The sequence below is a fragment of the Sinocyclocheilus grahami genome, unplaced genomic scaffold, assembly GCF_001515645.1.
Source record: "Sinocyclocheilus grahami isolate Dianchi unplaced genomic scaffold, SAMN03320097.WGS_v1.1 scaffold460.1, whole genome shotgun sequence".
Classification (NCBI taxonomy): Eukaryota; Metazoa; Chordata; class Actinopteri; order Cypriniformes; family Cyprinidae; genus Sinocyclocheilus; species Sinocyclocheilus grahami.
In genome coordinates this window covers 38,650-47,869 of record NW_015505639.1, presented here as the reverse complement: position 1 = coordinate 47,869, position 9,220 = coordinate 38,650, and the positions used below count along the sequence as shown (strand labels likewise).

Genomic DNA, 9,220 nt, shown 5'->3' with positions numbered 1-9,220 from the left:
CTTAATATAAAATATAAAGTAAATGAAATAATTAAATAAAATAATTAAAAAAAGATTTAACACAACAACTAAAAACTATAAAATACATATAACATAGCCCCATACTTAATATAAAATATAAAGTATTTTATATTAAGTTTTATATAATATTTTATATTAAGTATATGGCTATGTTATATGTATTTTATAGTTTTTAGCTGTCGTGTTAATTTAAAAAAAATGATTTCTTTTAATTTTAGGCTAAAATTTTTAAATAATTATTAATATTGCCCCTTCTGTGGCAACTTCAGCAATTCCTCCTTGGATTTTCTCTATGCCTGTAGTTGACATTCAGTTATATGAAGAAAAACATAACAAGGAAACAAATATAGCAGTGCAGCAATACATTGAACAAACTTATTATAGCATATTGCAAATATACACGGATGGCTCTAAATATCCTGAATCTGGAATAACAGCAGCAGCTGTCTACATAGCCCAATTCAAAGTCAAAGTATCAAAGAGAATTTCAGATCATATATCTGTTTTTACTACAGAGACAATAGCAATATTCCTAGATCTTCAGTGGATAGAAGAAGTACAGCCAATAAGATCAGTAATTTGTACTGACTCCCTTTCAGTTTTAAATAGTTTGCTAAGTGGAATTTCAACAGCAAGACAAGATATGATTTTTGATGTGATGCAGAGTCTATTTAGAATAAGACAATCTGGTCTTATGGTAAATTTCCTGTGGGTACCATCACATATGGGTGTGGAAGATAACGAGGAAGCAGACCATCTGGCTAAACAGGCCCTGAATCATGCACAAATTGACATTAAAGTGTCCATGAGCAAAGCAGAAGTAAAAGGGTTAATTGCAAATGAAATAAGAAAGAAATGGCAGAAGGAGTGGGATAGTGGAACAAAAGGTAGACACTTTCATCATATTCAAGAGAAAGTAGGTCTAGAAAGTAGAAAGCTTGGCAACAGGAAAGAAGACGTTTTAATGTCAAGAATGCATATTGGACATTGTTCGTTAAATCAGTGTCTGTATAGAATGGGGAAGCATGAAACTGGAAACTGTGACAAATATGGTCATGCAGAATCAGTAGAACACGTAGAGTGTGATGCATATGAAGGAGCAAGATTTCAACTAATTCAAGCTTTAAGATCTTTCGGAATAAATAATTTGTTACTTCAGGCTCTGTTAGGAAATGGCCCAAAACAATCAAGAATATTTCATGAATTAGTTATTTTCTTAAAAGAAACAAGACTGATAAATAGAATTTAGGATACAGTTGTAATGGTTTTTTATTTTATTTTTATTTATTTACTTTATTGTCTTATAGTTTTCAAACGTCCAATCATTATGCACTCCACACTCCTATCCAGTAGGTGGCGGGAATGCACCATTTAAGTTGGTTTGCAAACCGGCATTAACACCAGAAGAAGAAGAAGAAGCAAATAATTATTTGCCTTGTCCAAATACCCACACTTGCGGTCTTTGCACTTGACCACTTGACACTTACGTGACGTATTTCCTGTATTTGGCCCAAGTGTTCAAGTGAGCATGAAGACCACAAGTGTGTGTCAAACTTTTCATTACCTGATGGGACACACTTGTGGTGTTGTAAAAATGCAAGTGTTTACATAGCTTTATTTTAATTTAAATTTTAAATACTTTGCATTTTAAAATCAACTTCTAGATGTCTGTTCAATAATTTAAATTCGTGGTGCTTCTAATTAAGTGATAAAAAGCAGTTGCAAATGTTGTACAAAATAAATATCACCACTACTCATCTTTGCACCAATAAAACGTAAAAACAGTTTTTCTACCAAATTATATGTAATATCTAATTATTATATTAATATTTAACTTGCATTGGAAAGGTTTCCGTGACCTCTCGCGAGATCTCCGCAAAAAGTCTCACGATTTAGTTCCAGAACATGATGCATGATGGGATACACTTAGCCTCGAATACGGCTCCGGAGCGGTCTTCGAGATAGTGTGGATTTAGTGTGTGTTAAGGGTACAGTGCTTTGCCGTTTTTAAGACCTGGTACAGTCTTGCGCACTTACTTCCTGTCGCGCGCACGCGCTCTCAAGTGGCCAAGACCGTAAGTGTGGGTATTTGGACAAGGGGATTAGCTTTTCCAAAGCCACTAGAAGGCAAGCCTGCAACCATTAGCCTAAAAAGCATAACGGCTAAAGCTAACACTTCCGGTCTGGCAATACGTGGGAAAGGAGACCAGAGGCCGTTTTTTTTTAATGGATGTCAAAGGAGGAGAGGCTTCACTACGCTGAATAAACAGCTTTTTAGAGGAAACGGCTTATCATTTAACGAATCGACAGCTAATCTTCAACATGTTTTACACTAAACAATACTTTTGGATTTAACAATTTTTTGAGTTTACCACGAAAAAAATGCCGTTTTATAAGAGAAGTCACTGACTTTTTGCGACAGGTAGGATTCAGCTTACGGCACTTCTCATTCATTCCTATGGTAACCGTAAAGGACAATTGAGTGTTGCACAACTCTCCCTGCATTCCATTTGAAAGGGCTCATCCCTATGCCTTAATCCCAAAGGGTTTACTCTCTGGAGTGAGAGCTTCGAAGGCATGAAGGGTGTAGGCGACCAAACAACTGTTTCTTGAAGTGCCCTTCTGCGTCATCATCCCGTGCCCACACAGAGGTGCATCATCATGCAAATAATAGGCTTGTTTGAGATGCGCCTTGCCTCGCCTGAAAGTTAGGCGAGAGTAGGCGGCTGCAGTGAGGGGAGGAGTGAAATAAGCGCAGTCAAGACCAAGACGGACAGTTCTGACCTCTTGAAGTGAACAGAGACCTATGAGATCAAAGGCGGATGTCACGTTATTCTCACTCATGTGCTGTGCTGCTGATAAACATAATATAATTTCAGTTCTGTTGCCTTTATTTAAAAATAAATATGATGAACAAGACACTCAAAGTGCTTGCTATTTAATTCCATACGAAAGGTATATTTATCATCCATTTTTACTTTAATACAAACATGCATTTTAGATTTTTATAGAAATATGACAACAATACATAATACAAATACATAATCGCATGGAACCAGATAAAAAAATAAAACATTTTAGAAGAGAACGCAGCATCACAGTTGTCTGGACCAATGAGCATTAAGCTGTGTCATCAGTCAGTCATTTCCCATCATGCTTTTGATCAGCGCAATCGGTGGAGAGCAACTGCGCTTGACTGCACAATCCGACACAGCTGCCTCGCCCAAGCCAGAGTTTTTTGGCACACGTCAGCATGACATCAGAGCAAGTCGGACGTAACTCGGACACTTTTCTAACCGGCATGCATCTCGCGATGATCACCGGTGATCGGTTTTGCGCAGATTTTGCTCATCTCAAACAAGCCTAATCTGTGCAAAGGATGATTGGAGCCCGAAGTGTCCATCAGTTGTACCCTTCGAAATCCTTCATTCCGAAGGGCCCTTTGAAGTGGCCAGTTTTGAGCACTTCGGTTTGGAACAACTCTTCAAGATGGCAGCCATGATTGTTTTCACTCCGAAGTGCCCTTCGGAGGGCGATATATCCCGTTTGGAATGCACCGTCTGACTGAAATTCAATGACGTCAAGGCTGTAATGTGACTGGTTATTAAGGGACACGTGATCCAAGTTAGCCATTACAGACCCTCTCATCTCCTTATAGTAAGACAATCTCTGGCTTTTCATTAGCCCACAAACCCCCTGCAGCTCCCTCACGAAACTAAACTAGATCATACACTAACTTATATTATAACGTTCATATGTGTAATTTTTTTATGAATAACAATATCACCAATGTCAAGCCATGAATATCACGTATAACATAAGTGATTTAAAGTAAATATGCAAGATGGCGGCATCGATAACACACAGGTAACTAAAACACAGCGCGGTCTATCGCAACTCACTTCGTAACATCGGAAACGTTTTAGCCTGACCAAATGGTCTCCGCATCTGAGAATTAAGTGAGACAACAAACTTTTCAGTTAAGTAAACTTATCATTTCATAATTTTTTTGACTGACAATAGATTAAACCAGGGCCAGACAGAAGCAACATAAATATTTCGCACGCATTTCGCACTGTATCATTAAAATTATGGATGGGCATTTCGATCCTGAAGTATCGATATATCGATACTGTCGCGAGTATCAAAAGTATCAATACTCAAACAAAAATATCGATACTAAGGTGTGTTTTATTTATCAGTGATTTTGTTTATTTAACAAAAAATTAATGCATACAATATGCATTGACTTGGACGAATAACCCATGTTAGCGAGTAATTGTGTAGGATAGGACTATTTTCCTGCTCATCTGAACACACGCAGATGTTGCAAGACAGAATCAATCAATCACGGAGAGCGTTTACTCACTTCTGACAGTGCATTCAAACAGGGCTACGTTTCCCAAAATATCGTAAGAAAGTATTGATGATTTTGGGAATGGCAGCCCAGAACAATGCTTATCAGAAGACAGAAAAAACACATATATGTTTGAGTTATTTAACAAGAAACAAATTGAAATTGTAGCCTACACAGTTTGTGCAATTACATTTATTTAAATTGAATGTTGAAAGATAATATTGATCATGTTCTATTCTGTAATGTTAATATAAATCATACACTGTCAAAATAAAAAGGTTGCATTTTATGTATGCAACAGCCTGTCACTGGCAGTCCCTTACGAAAATGAACCATGGTTTTACTAAAGTGACCATAGTTCAACTATAGTGGTTCCTTGCCGCTGTCGTCTCTGGCTTGCTTAGTTGGGGACACTTCATTTCCAGCGATATCGTCGACTTGATTGCAAATGATTGCACAGATACTATTTAAACTGAACTGAGCTGGATGATGACATCACTGAATTCAATGATGAACTGCCTATAACTGAAAATGTAGTGTTTACTATTGTCCTTTTACATTATTGACACACTATTTTCCTAATTAATGCTGTACAGTTGCTTTGACACAATCTGTATTGTTAAAAGCGCTATATAAATAAAGGTGACTTGACTTGACAATTCTTTTTGCAGTGACTTGGGAATCACAGCTTTTTTGCCTTTCATCACAATCCCATCCTTTGTTGTCAGTTCATCTCGGTATGGGTAATACTGTCGGAGTGCCAGAGGCAGCTTTGCCCACCGATCTGATCAGCCCTGGTGTATTATTCTGCAAAGCTGCTGCAGTGTTGGATCTGTGGCTGTGTGCTATTTTAACTCGACAAGCCTTGATGATGAAATGTGTTCTACAGACATTACCTCAAAATCAGTCTTTTCACTGGCTTGCACTTCTGTGTTCTTCATGGGGGCACGTGAAAGAGTATCGGCCAGATACCTTTGTTTTCCTTTTTTGTAACTTATCACAAAATTATACTACTGGAGTCTCAACATCATTCGTTGTAATCGTGCTGGTGCCATGTGCAGTGGCTTGTTGAGAATTGCCACCAATGGCTGATGATCTGTTTCAATGAGAATTTCCTTTCTGTGTATATATAGTCGTGAAACTTAACACATGCAAACACCATTTCGAGAAGCTCCTTCTCAATTTGAGCATATTGTGTCTCAGTCTGTGTCAGGGTAAGTGAGTCATATGCTATAGGAGCGTTCTCTTGAAGGCATGCAGCACCAAGTCCAAACTGTGAAGAGTCACGTCAGTGCATGTGACAGGCTTTTGGACATTGTAATATCTCAGTGTTGGCGATGTGATGCACTCTTTCAGCTTGATGAATGCGTCTTAAAGATGTTCAAGCCAGCACCATTCAACATCTTTGTGAGTCAGCTCTCGTAAGGGTGCTGATAGGTCACTGAAACTTGGAATGAATTTTCCAAGATAGTTAACCATCTCTAGAAAGCATTGTAGGGTTGTTACGTTTTCTGGCACTTCCATCTCTGAGATTGCCTTAAAGGTGACATATCATGGAAATCTGACTTTTCCAGGTTTTAAGTGCTATAATCAGGTCTCCGGTGCATCTACCAACCAAGCAAACATGAAAAAGATTAACCCAGTAACTTTGTTTTGGTAAGCCTTTTTCTGCAAGTGTCTGAAAAAACGAGCGCGTCAGATTTCACTCCCTTGGTGACGTGGCAAAGGGATCTCTTTATAATATTAATATCAAGCGACAGCGGTGTACCAGTTCTAACGCCATGGCGAAAGTTTGAACAAAACATGCTAACTGTTCTGTCATTGGCTGCACAGACTAGCACAGAACACTATTTAGAGTCCCAGCCTCAGAGGAGACAACAGAGCAGTGGATTTATTGATTTATTTACTGTATATTGCTGCTGCCACACAGATCTAAAATAAACATGCAATTTATTTCCCAGCTGTTTACCTTCACAGACATAACCGACTGTTTTTGTAACTTGTGTGTTTTTAACGTAAACTTGCATTTGCATTTGAAACAGCTCATTTGCATTTAAAGAGACAGGCACGATAAACAGCAAGTTTCTGCTTCCACTCATAATAGGCACTTTCAAAATGATATAATTTTGAGTGTTTTGAGTTGAAACTTCACAGACACATTCTGGGGACACCAGAGACTTATATTACATATTGTAAAAAGGGGCATAATATGTCTCCTATAATCTTTGAAGGGTCTGGTTTTAGTTCTTTACTTGTGAACACATGTCCCACATAGCATACCTCTGACAGTCGAAACTTGCATTTGAGGGGGTTAATTCTGAGGTTAACTTTTCATACAAAATCCAGAACTTCCTTGAGATTTTCGTTGTGTTCTTTCACATCCTTTCCTCCCACGAGGATGTGATCCACTATAACAGCACATGGATAACCTGCAAATATTTGCTCTATGGCCCTTTGGAACACCTCACTCGCTGTGCTGATTCCGAATGGCATGCTTATAAATCGGAATCTCCGAGTCGTCAGCATTGATGATTTTTTATCAAGAGAAATTTGCCAGAAGGAAGTTTTTGCATCCAGAGGAGTTTGGCATTTGAGATGTGACTTTTTCTAGACCCCATCGGATGATGTGGACGTAGGAGGGCTTTATTAAGGTCTCTTGGGTCGATGCATTTTCTTATCTCCTTTAAATTATTTTTGTGCGTTGCTACCATTGATGATACCCATTCAGTGGACTCCAAGACTGGAATAAAAACACCTATACTGACCATTCTTTGTAATTCTGCTTTGACCTTGCCGTGCATGGCTGACGGGATTTTGCGTGCAGGTTTTACAACTGGGTTCACTGCTGGGTCCAGTTTCATTGCATATGTTACTGGAAGTTTACCAATCTCATCCTTGAAAAGGTCTGACTATTCTGAATAAATCTGGCTTGTGAAACTTGAATCTTCATCTGACAGCTGTTAAACGAGACCAGCTTCATTTGTAAAGAGTCCGGTAGTCCTATCAATGGTTGCACATTTCTCTTTACCACGTAGAATGAGAGGTTATAAACCCTTTCAGATGAGTGGCAGGTGAAAGTAACAAAGCCTGCTGTGGGTATCTCTGCACCTCCATAAGCAATGAGCTTGGTGTTTTTTGATAAGCTTAATTCCTCTCCACTGTGCACTGTGCAAATTAGTTCAGTCTTTTGAGGAGTTTTTATCCCCACAGGTTCAATTGACATAGCCTACCATCCACATAGTAGGATTCGCCCATGTTGTCTGTGGCGGTTTCTTCTGGTTTGAGCTGGTCTGTTGGCATCTTAGTTAAGGTAAAGTGAAAGCATTATTTTAAACATGCTTTTGGGAAGTTTGTACAAAATTAAGGATGATACAATATTTATTTTTTGTGTTAATCGACAGCAAACTACACTTAAATAGAGCTTAATTGTATTAAATCCAGAATATTCCTTTAACAATTTTTCAGGATTCTCTTCTTTCACTGGCCATGTAACACTGTCGAAAGTGAAACTGTTTTAAAAGTGAAAGTATTTCAACACACTTCCTGAAAGGAAGAACACAAAAAACATCAAGCGAGAAAAGCTGTTTGTGAATAATCAGTTTGAGGACAGATCGGTTTAATGCTGCTATTCAGAGACAGAATGGATTTATGAACTGAATGAAGTGTGTTTTGATGTGCTTCACTGTTGAAACAGAGGTAGGTTTGAACAAACACATTTCTGTATTGATTCTCATGAATAAATCAATGTGAACAGTAATTTAAGAGTATTTTCAGATGCTTAAGCATAGTCTGCTGAGAGTTTTTCTTACTCTGATTTTAGGAATAATTTCTGAATGTTCTGAACTGGGAGTTGAGTTGAACAGCTTTAGACTGGTGATTATTCATCTAAAGCTTTGTTTCATTGTATACTTTAATAGTGTATGACATGAGAATTCATGAAGATTTCATTATTCCTCCTCTTTTGTCTAAATAAGGAAATTCAGTTGCCTGTTTTTGTCTGTCTTTCCACAGCACTGCCTGTGAAATGAGTCTCTATGTGAAGAAAGAGGAGGAGGCTACATCTCCAGAACCCAGCAGTGTGTCTATGAAGAGTAACGCATCTATGGGAATACCTCCTCTTCTCAATGATGGCACAGTGACCTCTGACCCTGAGTGAGTATAAACATGATTTAACTGCTGTAGTGAAACATAATCAGGGATTCTAAAATTACTTCAGACAAGCTTCTAATATTGCTCAGATACTGAGGAGCTGGAGCAGTTAGGCTTTATAGAGTGCATTAGTGCTCACCTAATTTTTCAGCATTGTTGGTTCTGAAAATATATTTTTTCCACAAATGTTTCCCATACAATATGAATCACAACATTACAAACTTTTATTTGAAGGAAAAAAAGAAAGAAAAAAAAGAAAATTGGACAAAAAAGACAAACATATTTACCTAAATATTTTGAGGAGTGTATGGAGACAGGCTCAATTTTGTCATTTGAAGTGCTTCGTGGAAGTTGGCAGAGCTAAAGAGATCTTGGTGTGTAGTTTTCCCACCATGAAATCTACTGTTAAACACAACTTTTTAAAATAAGTTGAAATATTGTATGCTGATGGCTTCAACAAAAGAATATACTATTTATTAAGTAGAAATTACTTATAGTTTTATGTTTGTAAGTGGTCTGTCACCAAACAGGAAAGGATTGCATTAGAATTAGCATTCACTTAGAAACAGAAATTGAAAAAGCACATCCAAGAGTATTATTTTAGTGTTTGTCTTCTATTCCCTCTTGGTTTCTACAGCTCTGCCTCTAAAATGAGTCGCAATGTGAAGAGAGAAAAGAAGGATGATGTTGACA

The 9,220-nt window shown here is 37.8% G+C and overlaps 1 protein-coding gene across 1 annotated transcript in view; it reads right to left on the bottom strand.

The window, feature by feature from the left end:
- Positions 1-6,871, bottom strand: part of LOC107552865 (kelch-like protein 10) — a 14,391-nt gene extending 7,520 nt beyond the window's left edge. Inside the window, exon 1 of the mRNA XM_016234903.1 lies at positions 6,716-6,871. Within this exon, the coding sequence (XP_016090389.1) occupies positions 6,716-6,871 (156 nt within the window). The remainder of the gene's footprint in view (positions 1-6,715) is intronic.
- Between the last annotated feature and the right edge of the window lie 2,349 nt (positions 6,872-9,220).